Raw genomic sequence first — 13,829 nt, 5'->3', positions numbered from 1 at the left:
CCGTTTTCTCAGATCCTGTCAATGAGTCGTTACAGCCATAGCATTACTTAATGTATGAGAAATTTCTGTTTTTGTCAGTTTTACTTGGAGGCAAAACAGGACTTAAGCACAGGGTTCCTCCAATACAGGGAATTTATTTACAATGAAAATGTGCAATAACTACAGTCTTGCTACAACAGGCTTGTCCACAGATGCTTGAGCTGGGAGAAATGAAAAGTGTTATGGATCTTCATATTACAGAGCAAGAGTAGATGAGCAAACAAAGGGTTAATCATTGATTGAATCGTGAAAGAGCCAGTATAATTAGATGCACGTTTCTTAGATTCAGTTCGCAGTGGGATATTTTCTGCTGATAAATCTGACCTGTTTGATAAGGTGTAGCTGAGATCCTGTGACAGTCGCCAAGGTGTTTATTCTGTCCCTCGATTTGGAGCAGAGTGGCACGGGTGGACCTCATACATGGCGGCAATTGCGAAGGTGAGGCTTGATAGAGGCAACATAGTGCTCACCTTCTATCACTGGCAGGAATGCAGATTGTATTCCTTGCTCAGGTACCAATGGACACAGACCAGTGGCTGAAGAAGTCAGATTATTGGCATACTCTATTTAGGAACGAGTGGAAAACGTGAGTGAACAAGAAATCCTCAATGCATAATGGGAAGCCCCGAAAAGCCTAATTCTTTTGCAATGTAAATAAGCGTTAGGGGGATCTCTCACCTCAAGCCCAACTGATCACGGCAGATGGCTGCCCCTCACTGAGCCTGGTTCTGCCAGGTTTCTTCCTGTTAAAAGGGAGATTTTCCTTCCCACTGTGGTCAAGTGGTTGCTCATAGGGGGTCATCATACTAAATATTAGAGATGGACCGATCCGATATTACATATCGGTATCTGTCCGATACTGACGTAAATTACTGGATCGGATATCGGAGAAAAATAAAAAATGTAATCCGATCCATTAAATATGCTCACGTGATGGAGTGGCTGTGTGTATTTGTAGCCTTGCTACCAATCCGGCATTTCATCTCCGAGGAAGTGATCCCAGAGAGAAGTAAAGCAAGTGTGTAAGTTCATCTCTGAATGTTTGTAAAGCATTCCCGCGTTAAGCTTAACAAACGATATATGGAGCGACTGCCTCTTCCCTCCCCCTCCATCTCCTGCTGCTACTTCAATCATGAAACTGATCAGTGATCAGCTGATCGGCTTTTCTGTCGCGAGTCCGTCTCTCTTGTTTGTTTATCTCCCACTTTGCACCAGAAAGAGGAAACCAGCGGCTGAATAACAGCAGCACGTTTAAGCTTGATAATCTGTTGTTAGAATTTATTTAATATTACTTTCTAGACCAGGATCCCCTGCACAGTTACCAGCCGTAGCTGACGCTGGTAACTGTGCAGGGGCGGATCTAGCAAAGTTTAGCCAGGGGGGCCGATAGGGCATTAACAGGGAAAAGGGGGCACAAAGACATACTTTTCTTTCTTATTCTCATTTAAAATGTCTAGATTTTATTAAATAATTATCTGAATCTTACACCCAAAGTTTTAATCTGATGTAAAATGAATAGAAGTCCATTACTGTATATAGTAACTATTATGTCTAATATACCCTAGCAAGCTATAGTACTTTTTCCTTTGGGAAGGTACCATCTGTGCAGTCTGCAGTTCTGTTGAAGAAAGATGTTGAATCTATTTAATTATTCTTGAAAAATAATTTATTTCTGTGCATTTTTTTTCACACTGCATCAAATTAAAGTTGATTACGTCGATTAAGCAACATGAGGTGGAAGGTGGGGGGTGGTTCCTTATTTTTTCGTTTTTTTGTTTTTTTTTGCTGGGAATTTTAGAGCCCTATTAGTTAGGGTGCTTACTCTTTAAAATACCAGAATAGGGAGGATGGAGTAGGTTTAAGTTTATTAGATTGATCAGTATTGCTGAACTATGAAATATTTTGGGTGCAGTGCATTTTTTGCATACAGGTATAACAGAATAGCTTTAGTGGGGGGTTTTTTGGGGGGGGGTTTTTAACTTGAGTATGAACTTATACAAAAAGCAGCAAGATATTAAAAAAACTGTTTTATTGATTAAAAAAACACACTATATCGGATTCATATCGGTATCGGCCGATATCCAAATTTATGATATCAGTATCGGACATAAAAAGTGGTATCGTGCCATCTCTACTAAATATCACATTTTCATAAATCTAGAGCATCAACATAATGGTAAAAAAATTCTTAATAGTATAAACCAGTATAGCTGAGCATCACAAATTTTCACAAATCAAATCAATAAAGCAAATCAACCAAAGTGGCCAGACCAACACACACATCAAGAAATTCAGTGACTGAACATAACAATTCCCACAAAGCAAGAATTTATTGCAAGCCTGTTGTATTACACCGCATTAGTTTTATTAGATTGGTAGAGCAGATTCTAAAAGCATCCTGTCAGAATTCATTTATCCCACCGTCCACACATGTTAACTCTCGTGTGTTTAGTTACCAAAGTAAATGAACTATATTCTCCACATTTAATTACATCTATTTAGTCTACTGTGCCATGTGACAGTGTAATTGAGCTCAGTTATCTTTCAGTTGTTGATGACAGGTCAATTTCCTCCTGCCAGACTAAACCTTAACATGTTCCCAACTGTAAGACACAGTGCTACAGCAGATCTCATATTCATGACAACATAAAACTATCAAACGTAACAATGATTCAGATAAGGGAAATGTTTCTCCTTTGAACACCCTTTTGAGTGTTAATGTTCAAGTTAACAAATGTTACTATGCTATAACTAGTCAATACATGTGTTGTATTTGTTCTCAATGTTAGAGGAGAATATGATGTCACACAGTCTTCCAGTCTATATTCGAGTTTTTAAATGTGTTTCAATAATTGTTGAAGCTGTTATAGCTGAAAATCCTCCCAAGACAGATCTTTTTCTTCTAATTTTGTGTTTCTGATATATCTAGAATAGAATAGAATAGGCTTTGTCAATGTGCAATACAATAGTGCACAATAGTACAAATCCAATATCACATCCACAAGTCCAATAACAGTTACTTTTATTGATGTTGACATGGCAATATGCTTCATATTTAATCTTTTCAGTCTATATATTCTCAGAACAACCCTTTCATGGCCTGGTGAGTCTCTTTTAATTGCATTTCTTGCCCAACCAAAAGTTTGTTTTCTTGTCCTTAAGACTTTTTAGTTAATACATTATTTGTAAATTACTCTAATGATCTAAGTCTTTTATTTGCAACCTCACTTAAATTTAATCCAAGCTATAAATTAAAAAAAAAATACAGTTTTGTATTGCTAATAGAACAGCAGGTGTGCAGACAATCTGAAGTATATACAGTAATTCAATAGAAAATGTTGTTGTTCATGCATTTTTTTAAACTATTCTCTGAATGGTGTTTCCATTTTAAACATTATTTCAGGATATTGGTCGCACAGTCTTCATTCGTGTTTTTATAAGTTTGACAAAAACTGATAAAAACATCTCTTAAGCAATGGCATTTATCCACCACACACCAGGTTTTATATATTAGTTAAATCTAATCATGGATAAACCCCCCATAGATTGACCCTGTACAATGTATGCAACACAGGTGTCGAACTCAAGGCCTCAAAGGCCGGTGTCCTGCAGGTTTTTGATGTCCTTGATACAGCACAGCTGATTTAAATGGCTAAATTGCCTCCTCCACATGTCTTGAAGTTCTTCAGAGGCCTAGTAATGAACTAATCATTTGATTCAGGTGTGTAGACCCAGGGTGTTATCTAAAAACTGCAGGACACCGAACCTCGAGGCCTGGAGTTTGACACCCCTGCTGTAAAACGACAAAAGAAAACCTAAACTGTGACACCTAAATTGTCAAGACCCTGTGGATGTACTTGAGTGAATTACATTTGTGGCTTTACTTGTAAAAGTCAAAGTAGGTGGTTCCACAAAGTAAATTTAACCTGGAAGTGTATTACGTTATACCAGGAAGAAAAAAAAAACTGTGTATATATTAACTTCACATATTGCTAAATGCCTGACAGGTCCCCAGAAGAGTCTTTCTAGCACAGTCTGCGAACTCTTTGTCTGATCATTTGACAACACTGCTTAGGTCTTTTACACAACTTCTTTCAGCTGCTTGCTTTAGAGGTCACCGGAGCAGAGGTCTACCACCATCTCACCATATTCCAAGCATCCGCTTCTGTCACACAAGCCCTCTTGTCCTCCTTTATCCATGAATTTGCTAGGCCTTCCGCTTCTCTTCCTGCTAGGCACTCCATATTCCACATCCTTTGTCCAGTGTATCCACTGTCCCTCCTCTGCACATGTCCAGACCATTTCAGTCTTGCCTCTCCTCCAGTCTCATTGTCACAACACACCACCATCAGAATATCTTCCCAAGGGTAACAGGCCTGAAATATAAAAGATCCTCAAGAGGGAACCAAGTAGGCTTTGAAAGGGGAAAGAGTTAAGCAACTGAGCATCAGAAGAGTGTTTCGCCCTCTTGTGATTAATGAAAAGAACACTTGCACAACTGGACGTTACTGCATTGTTTTGTAATTATTTGAAATAAGTTTAAACCTTAAAACATTCTTGAAAACATATTTACTTACCACCCAACTTAACCAGAAAAAAAATCTTATTGACTCAAAAAGTAAAGGCAGAGTATTTGCATCCACAGACCTTTTTTACTTATACACAAGCGATTTATTTTACTGTCAAATATAAGGGCTCATATCCAAGCCAAGGTCAGCAGAAATTACTTATTCTTTTGCGAAACGATTATTCTATTGCAAAAGTATTACAGTCAGTGCACAGTCATATTGTTGTCATCTCCTTGCCATTGGTGCTCTTGGTGTCCACATTAGTGATACTCTTCTTGGTAGTCGGATCCTCGCTGATAAAGTGGAGGATGTTACGCAGGGAGCGGTTCATGCTGTCTTTGAAGCTTTGACCCAGACACACATAGAGCAGAGGGTTGAGGCAGCTGTTGAAGTAAGCCAGGAAGAGCTCTACAACATGTGCCAGGTGAAGTTTGGGGCTCGCAGAGGAAACCCGAGAGGTGGTCAGCATGAGGAAAACCACAATGTGCAGAGGTATCCAGCACAAGAAGAAGCTCAGCACCACAGCGATGATGACCCTCAGGGTTTTCTTGGATCCAGTCCGACCTCGTGTCATTCTCCTCTGTGTCTTGTTGAAAACCACCAAGTGACAAACTAGAATAACCAGGAAAGGAATAATGAATCCAATCAGGAAGCGAAAAGCAGAGATAGGCCAGGCACTGTCTACAGTGTACTCCATCCTACACTCTCTCTTCTCGTCACCTGCCACAATCTGCTTGGCGTACACAAACTGTGGGATACTGCCTATCAGGGCCAGGACCCACACAGCAACACATCCATAAGCACCCTGTTTGGGGCGCCTGTGGTTCTGACACCAGATGGGTCTAATGACCAGCAACAAACGATCCACGCTGATCACAACCAGCTGCAGGATGCTGCAGTACATCACCAGGTAAAACAGGCCTCTGATGAGCATGCAGGCCAGCGGACCGAAGTGCCAGTGATCGTCATGGACCAAAGGGACCATAAGCAAGGGGATGGAGAGGCAGCACAGAAGATCAGCCAGAGCGAGGTTGAGGAACCAGAGGGAGGTGACAGAGCGGGACATGCAGAACCCCGTCACCCACACCACCACAGCATTTCCAGGCACACCCAGCAGGACCACAAGGCTGTACATGACCAGAGCCACTATCTGGATCGGCTGAATCTCAGGAGTCACAGACTCAATAATCTCAGGAAATGTGTTATTATCATCAGGAAATGTGTAATTATAGTCACCGTAATCCATGATTCCTTACAACTGTGAAGTATAGGGTATAGATTAGTGTCGTGCATAAAATTAACATTAGAATGAGAGAATGATTCATTCAACAATATCTGAACGTGAAAGTTCTAACCTACCGCCTACTGTGACGTCACAGCACGTTTTCCTTTGAAGTGTAAGATTAAAGGCATGTGAGGGCTTAAATACTCCTCAGGTAACAACCACTGCACCAACTGCACCTTCTAAAAGTCGCCTAAAGGTTTCACTATAGGTTCTTTATCATTAGGCAAGGCAACAACTGCACCTAGCGTTGAAAACAAATTTTAACAAAATTTATTGATTCAATAGGCTTCTACGAATCTCCAACCCAAACTCTCTGTAGAAATGCGGCGCTCAGTATTCAGCCGCACAACTTCTTCAGACACTGATGGCTTTGAGGAGCTTGACAGCTGTTATGTTGAGCCTGATGGGTTCCTTTTACCGATTTTCGATTCCAGAGATGAACAGTTACCCACCTCTGAAACACCTAAGGTTCCCGAAAATCCCCAACCAAATGACCAGTACAGTCATACAATTCCTTCAGATACTGATGTCTTTGATTGTACAGAATATTATTTTGAAGATGATGGGCCCGTTTTCCCGATTATTGATTCCAGAGATGAACAGTTACCCACCTCTGAAACAACTGAGGTTCCTACAAGTAGTGATGTCTGTGATAATCCCGACCCAGGAGACCAGTACAGTCATACAAGTCCTTCAGATACTGATGTCTTTGATTGAACAGAATATTATTTTGAAGATGATGGGCCCGTTTTCCCGATTATTGATTCCAGAGATGAACAGCTAGACACCTCTGAAACAACAAAGGTTCCCACAAGCAGTGAATTTGATGGATCTGAGGACAATGATAATGTTGTTAGAGGAAGTCTTCAAGAAGAGGAAGGAGAAACAATTTTTTCCCGAGCTCAAACAAGCCTTTCAGCTCTTTCTTCCTTTATTATGGTTCCAGTTGAGTCTGTGAGCTGAGGAGTAACTTATGTCACCGGCCAAATCCTTAATATTGGTCGAGCACCATTTACCTCCCCCACTAGTGAAACTGAACTGCCACCCACTTCTGAAACAGCTGAGGTTCCCACACCCAGTGTTTCTCTAAACACAGATGAAAAAGAACAATCACCCACATCAAAACAATTTGTAGATTCGAGGGACCGGTATGATACACCCGGCTGGGCATTCTTGTTTGAACCTGAAAACACAACAAGGGAACAAAGATTAAATTTGATACCTGAAAGTGAGGAAAGAAACGAACAGTCCCCTCTCTGAAACAGCTGAGGTTCCCATAACCAGTGTTCATATGAACAACTCTGAAGATGAACAGTCTCCCACCAGTGAAACACAGGTTCCTACAGACAGTGTTTCTGTAGATATAACTGAAAATGAACAGTCACCTTCTGAAACAGCTGAGGTTCCTACAACCACTGTTTAAATGAACAACTCTGATGAAGACACGTCAACTAGTGACAGTTACAGCACTGATTTATTCAATGTTTACCCTCCAGAACCTTCAGCTATTAACAGATCTGAGGAGAATGAACAAACGAGCAATGCAAGTATTTTTTCCAGAGTTTACAGAAACCTTTCAGCTTTGTATTCATTTATTAGAGCTCCAGTTGAGTCTCTGGGACAAGGAGTACTTTTCGTCATCAGGTTCATCCTTAATATTTGTGGAGTACCGTTTACCTTATTGTTCAATATGTGTTCGGCAATTACTCGGCGTATGTTTCCCCAGACCCACAGACGAATTTCATCCCTAATTCCTACACTGAGAAGATTCTTACGTGCACATTGTTGTGCAATTGTTATAATTTTTTTCTTCCATGTATTGACAATTGCACTTATAATATTCTTCGGCATGAAAAGATCTAATTAGTTCAATCACTAATTTTAGCAAACAAACACCAATTGCTATAGCAACATTTTCACATGAAATTCAATATCCTTAACATATAATGACATCACAACTATCCCCCAGCCAGTCGCAGCAGATGGCTGCTCCTATGAGTCTGGTTCTGCTGGAGGTTTCTCTCTGTTAAAAGTGAGTTTATCCTCCCCACTGTCGCCTTAGTGCTTACTCATAGGAGATCATTTGATTGCTGGGGGTTTCTCTTTAATACTGTGCGGTTTTAACCTTACAGTATAAAGAGCTTTGAAGTGCCTGTTGTAACTTGGCACTATTAGATAGACTTCAATTGGCTTCAACTGACAAAACATTGAAAAAAAACAAAAAAAAAACCAATCAATAAATAAATAATGGTGTGTGTGTGTGTGTGTGTGTGTGTGTGTGTGTGTGTGTGTGTGTGTGTGTGTGTGTGTGTGTGTGTGTGTGTGTGTTTTTAATTTTTCTATACCAGGGTAAGTGCTAAAGCTTAATGGGTTACAATTATAGCCCATAATTGTAAGAATAATATGTGGCTTTTAACAGATTATTCTTGTAACAAATGTGAATGTGCTGAGTGGCTGTGGCACTGTGCACAGGATAAAACCTCTTGATTTTAGTGTCATGTAGAACTAGATTCAGGCCAAAGATTGCATTTAAGTAACATTGGTGATTAGAAGCCAGTCTTTTGATCTTTTTGTTTTTGTTTTTTTAAAGTCTTTCTGATAAGGTTATTTTAAAGTTTGTTTTTTTAAGTCATAGACCTATTTATATTGGTTTCCCTGGTTTTAAACAGAAAATTTAAGCTCTTCATTAAAACAAATGCAGTGTTTACCTGTACGGGCACTGACAGCCACTAGAGGTCCCTTTACTCAACGTTTACATTCATCAGTAACTTCCTTCTCAAATGCTAATGCTTGCCAGATTAAATAGGCTTGTTAAGGGACAATATGTTTTGTTCTTAATATCAGATTATGTTATCTGTCTTTTTCATCATTCATATTTTATTGATGAGACTTTCGATGGAGGAGTAGCAAATACGCAAAGATTAACTGGTGATTTCTACAGGGTTTTTGCTGGCTGCATGTACAAAAACTCAGAAAGCCTTTCAAGAAGACAGAGTAAAGATGAATTTATAATACCTTCATTTAGACTGCGTATTTATCAGATTTTTGCTGACATTGACTCTACTTCAGAATATTTATATATTTTTGCGTTCAACGTTTGATAATGTGTCACGCGCAAAAGCATCAGGTCTAAGAGCCGTGCTTAGAGAATGCTTTGTAGTAAATCAGAAGAGTCGACTCCCATTGAGCGAGAGCCGGCTCCTCACTTTATTTCCTTTCGCTGCTCAGCTCCCACACAGTGGCTCAGCTATGCTCCAATCCCTCCATTTTGTGGCCAATCACATGCGAGGATATAGGATAATATCATTATCTGAAAAACAGAGAGGGTGAGAGACGCGGCAGTCAAGTGGAGTGTGCGTCTGTCCTCTCAGTAAGTGAGTGAGACAGACAGCGGTGAGGAGGGCTGTGCGAGTGCATCACAAAAACACATAAATATGCCTGACACCCGTAAACGAAGCAGCATCTGGCTGCAGTTTAAAGACTTTTTTGTCTCGGTCTCGTCTCAACTTTGTCTTGGTCTCGATACCATCTGGTCTTGGTATTGTCTTGGTCTTGGTTTAGGCGGTCTTGACTACAAGTCTAATGATCTCATCCACTTGCATATCTGGTGTGATCAGAGGTGGCAAAAGTACAGCTATTCGGTACAAGTCGTTCAGTTATTAGTGTTAAGAAATACTCCAGTAAAAGTTGAAGTATTAAACAGATTAAACTTCTTTACTCTTTGAGTACATTTCAGAGCCTCTTAAAAAGTACAGCATCTGAAATGCACTTAAAGAAAGTAAATGGGTCTAGTTTATGTTGCCTACATTGTTGAGGATGACTTTGCATCTAAACAGGAAAATGAGCACAGTCAGGGGTTAAAGTTGCATTCAGCAGGTGGGGGAACCCTAAATTTGGTTGTAATGGCTCAGTGTGGGGAAACACGACTCGTGATACGAAAAACATAATGCCACATCCAGTATCTGATTTAAAAACATAAGGACTTACATGCAAGCTTTAAATTTCCAGTTTATCAAATACCACCGAGAAGTCATTACCTTTAAATATAACCGCTCTTCTTCCTCTCCTGACCTCTTTCTTATCTTGCTCCATCTCTGAGTGAATTTAGCTCTTTCTATTTTCTTCCTGTGAAATACAGCAGCTGGAGCTTTAGCTAGCAACACACTGTGAGACAAACAGCACGCAAACAGTTTGTGTGTTTGCTGAGCTGATAGAAATGCTATCTGTTCCGATAGTAATAACTTAAAAGTAGGGCTGTCAGCGTTAAAGCGTTAATGCCCTGTTAAAGCATTAATGCTGACAGCCCTACTTAAAAGTGGAAATAAATAAATAAATTATAAAGATCAATCAATTGGACCAGTATGGCAAAGCTGTAATGTTCCACTTGGGAAAATAAATCTGTTGCACATTTTTATTGGCCTTCAGACAGGCCTTCTGATTGCTACAGTGCCGAACAACACAGGCCAAAGGAAAAAAAACTGTTGTGAGGAAGGCAAGGGAAGAGCAGGGAGGAAAGGATAACTGGAAAACCATACTATGTTGTGCCATGTTTTGATTTTCTTTAAAGGGTAGAAAACATGTTGGATCACACTACATTCAAATCTACCACAGAAATGTAAATAGCATGTTGTTCTTTACCACTGATATTAACTAAAATGACCAGTTTGCCTGCTGACCCTGTAAAGTTTACACCTGCACAGGTGCATTGTCAAGCCCTGCCTGCTGGCAGAACGCAAGTTCTGAGAAATTACCATTTCAGGTCCTCCATAAACCCATCATGGTGCCTCTTCAAAGTGATGTCTGCAGCTCTACAGAAAAATTCTGCCAGTCACCCAAACCATGACAGTACCCCCCGTCACCATGGGCTAGTATACCGTGGTGAAAGTTTGCATGACTCAGTCCTGAGTGGAATGTCCTTGCCCGCCAGCCATACGTTTTGTCCCCCCGTGTAAACTGGAGCAATTGAACAGCGTTGATAGGCATACTGGTGTTGGCAGTTGACTGACCTGAGTAGTGCTTGCCTAGTCTGATCCCAAGCTCGTCGACAACGCTGTAGATGGTGTTGAATGGAAAGCTACTCAAGTTGCAGAGGATGTGAGTGAATTACGAGCGTATTCTGCCCAGTGCAGACAGGTGGACCATGCAAGGTCATGCAGCGGAGTATGGTTTCTAATTCTTGATTTAACCGTTCAGTCTGACCGTTTGTTTGGGGATGATAACCAGAACTAAGACAAGGTTTGGCTCTGAGAGCGGTGCAGAAAGCCTTCCAGGCTCATGAGGTGAACTGCAGGACGTGGTCGGAGACTATTTCTACAGGTAGTCCTCTGAAAATGAAAATGTCCTCTGAAAAACCAGAATTTGAGTAGTTTCAGTGGTAGTGGGAAGCTTATCTAAGGCGCCAAAGTGGGCGGCTTTGGAGGACCTGTCAATGATGGTGAGTATGTAGTAGTTTTTGTCAGCTGACAGGTGACGAGCATGATACGTGACCATGGCACAGGGAGCAGTTGTAAAAGCTTAGCTGGGTGTTAAGTGTTAGACTTGTTGCGTGCACATACTGGACAGACAGCCACATACTCTCAGACATCCTTTTCCAGGGTGTCCCAATAGAAATGTCTTTTAATTAGGGAACTAGTCCTACCTCTTCCTGGGTGGCATGCAAACTTCGCCTTATGAATCCAGGACCTTAGAGTGAGCTGCAGCTGGAATGAATTGTCAGGTCCTGTGCCTGGGTCAGGCTCCATCTCCAAAATCCAATTGATTTCCTCCTCCACCTCCCACATGACTGCCCCCACCTTGCAGTTGGCAGGAAGGATGGAAGGAGCCTCTTCCGGTTCCGTGCTGTAGGCAAACTGCAGAGAGAGCGCATCCGGTTTGATGTAACGGGAAACTGGTCGATATGAAATGGAAACATTGAAAGAATAAAGATGTGCCTGATGAGCATTTACCCTCTTGGCTGAGTGAAGATACATGAGATTCTTATGATCTATCCAAATTACAACGGGATGCTCAGCACCCTCCAGCAAGTGCCACGACTCCTCCAATGCAAGTTTCACAGCCAGGAGCTCCAAGCAGGATTTGAACCTGGCCCTCCTGGTCTAAAGGTAGCTATTTAGCTCACTGAGCCAACCTCTTTCTCAGCCAGGAGCCAGGAGCTCCCTGTCCCCCACATCATAATTTTGTTTTTGTGGGACAAGGGCAGCGAGAGAAAAAGGCAAATGGTTTTAGCTTGGAGGGTGTTTTGTAAAAGCACTACTCCAACCCCAACATCAGAACCATCAACTTCTATGATAAATGGTTAATGGACATCTGGGTGAATCAGGACTGGAGCCTTGGAAAATAGTTTTTGAGTTATGCAAAAGCGACTCAACTACCTGGTTCCCCAGAAAACGGCTCTGGCTCAGGGGAAGCAGCGTCCCGGAAACAGGGCGTAAACGAAAACATGGCTGAGCCTTGGGGAATAGGAGTGGCTCTCTCTAGAAGAGGTGGCGGTATAGGTGCAGCTGCAGCAGCTTCCAATGTGGGAGCTCCACTGGGCTGGGATTCTTGGATGGCCGTAAGAATCTTAGCCTGGCTGTCACTGAGGGATTTTCACTGAGCTAAAAGGTACTGGATTGATTGCTTTTGGCTACCAAGTATCGCACCCTGCATCGTGACAGCCGTCCGGGTTGGATCTGCAGGGTCCATAGTCCATAGCCAGATCGTGTTGTCACAGCTATTTGCAAGCTTTGCAAGCTCCTTTGACTACGATGACCTGGATGACTGAGAACCTTCACAGTCACAGCTATTATTTCATACTATTTAATTATCAATAAATTTTTACAGAGAAATAGACAAAAGACAGTCTCCCTTCAGCGGAAGAATAAAATGATATGGTTTGAAAATGCCATAAATAAACCTAGGTGCAACTGGAGAGACTATTGTTGGCATTGCTGTGATTCTTATACCTGGTGCACTAATTTGTTGAGAAAACGTTTACTCTTATTCAAACTGTTTTTGCGCCTTCTCTCAGTTTAGCACTAGGTTTATGAACTTGCTAGCTACTAGATAAGAGCCAAGGCTAAACTTTTCCGGAAGGTTTAGCCGTTAGGGGGCGGGGCTTTTTTCAGTCCTTGTGAACTTTTGTAACATATGAACTGTATATTCTCTACCCCTGTATTTATTCTAATCGTTTGTGGCAGTTTTTGAACATCAGTGGCATCTGTTAATGCCAAATCTAGGCAAGGGGTTGGAGGTGTGGTGTGCTCAAAATATAGCTATTCCCCCCCCAAGTAATTCTAACATTTTTGGGGGTGCAGAAAAGGGAAAATAAGAATTTATCAGGGTTGGCTGAAGGAGAACCCAAATGCTGGACTTTTAGAATGGAGAAAACGAGTTTATTTACACAGAAAACAGTGCCAACAGTCCACAGTGTGTGCTTTCCCAATTCCCCGTGCCGTGATTCCTCTCCGTGATGCGTGGTTGTGCTTTGTCCTCCTCGATGCCTGTGTTCAACTGTGTACTGCTCCCTCCACACGTTTCCGTAATCACCCTGGAAACAAGAGATGCCACAATGAGTACTGCCCCATCCACTGGCCGACTAAACACGTTAACCATTCCAACAAGAAAGTATTGAAAACCCGAGCTCCGCACTAACTGTATTTCTAGTTTAATGATCCCGTGCCGACTGCTGCTCCACTGCTCTCTTAAGTAGAGCCCCTTGATTAGCAGATCAGCAACAGGTGAGTTATTATCACAGGTGTGGCTGGCTCCAAGGCAGGGACTCTCCAGACCTGGTGGGGCAGCAAAACTGACACAACAACACACAGGGAAACGAGGAACGAGGAGCAGATCACACCACAACCATAAATGATTAAGAAAGACGAATAAAACTCATAATATTCATTAAACTCAAAAAATAACACATGATCCCCAGGTCACAGACCCAGGCCCATGACAGA

The 13,829-nt window shown here is 41.6% G+C and overlaps 1 protein-coding gene across 1 annotated transcript; it reads right to left on the bottom strand.

Moving 5' to 3' along the window:
- Positions 1-4,821: 4,821 nt before the first annotated feature.
- On the bottom strand, positions 4,822-5,907 carry LOC147314349 (C5a anaphylatoxin chemotactic receptor 1-like). Its single transcript, XM_086262794.1, has one exon. It carries the CDS (start codon positions 5,851-5,853, stop codon positions 4,822-4,824), a length of 1,032 nt encoding a protein of 343 aa, XP_086118920.1. The 5' UTR covers positions 5,854-5,907.
- Between the last annotated feature and the right edge of the window lie 7,922 nt (positions 5,908-13,829).

Source organism: Aulonocara sp. 'chitande type north' Nkhata Bay, linkage group LG14 (assembly GCF_057382095.1).
Source record: "Aulonocara sp. 'chitande type north' Nkhata Bay isolate Kocher_YH1m ecotype deep benthic linkage group LG14, A_spYH_male_GT1.1, whole genome shotgun sequence".
Lineage (NCBI taxonomy): Eukaryota > Metazoa > Chordata > Actinopteri > Cichliformes > Cichlidae > Aulonocara > Aulonocara sp. 'chitande type north' Nkhata Bay.
Note: the sequence above shows the minus strand (reverse complement) of the source record. Positions and strands in the feature narration are given on the sequence as shown.

Bases quoted from the DNA above. Each gene is read 5' to 3' on its own strand.
- LOC147314349 (XM_086262794.1), bottom strand. From the start codon at position 5,853: ATGGATTACGGTGACTATAATTACACATTTCCTGATGATAATAACACA.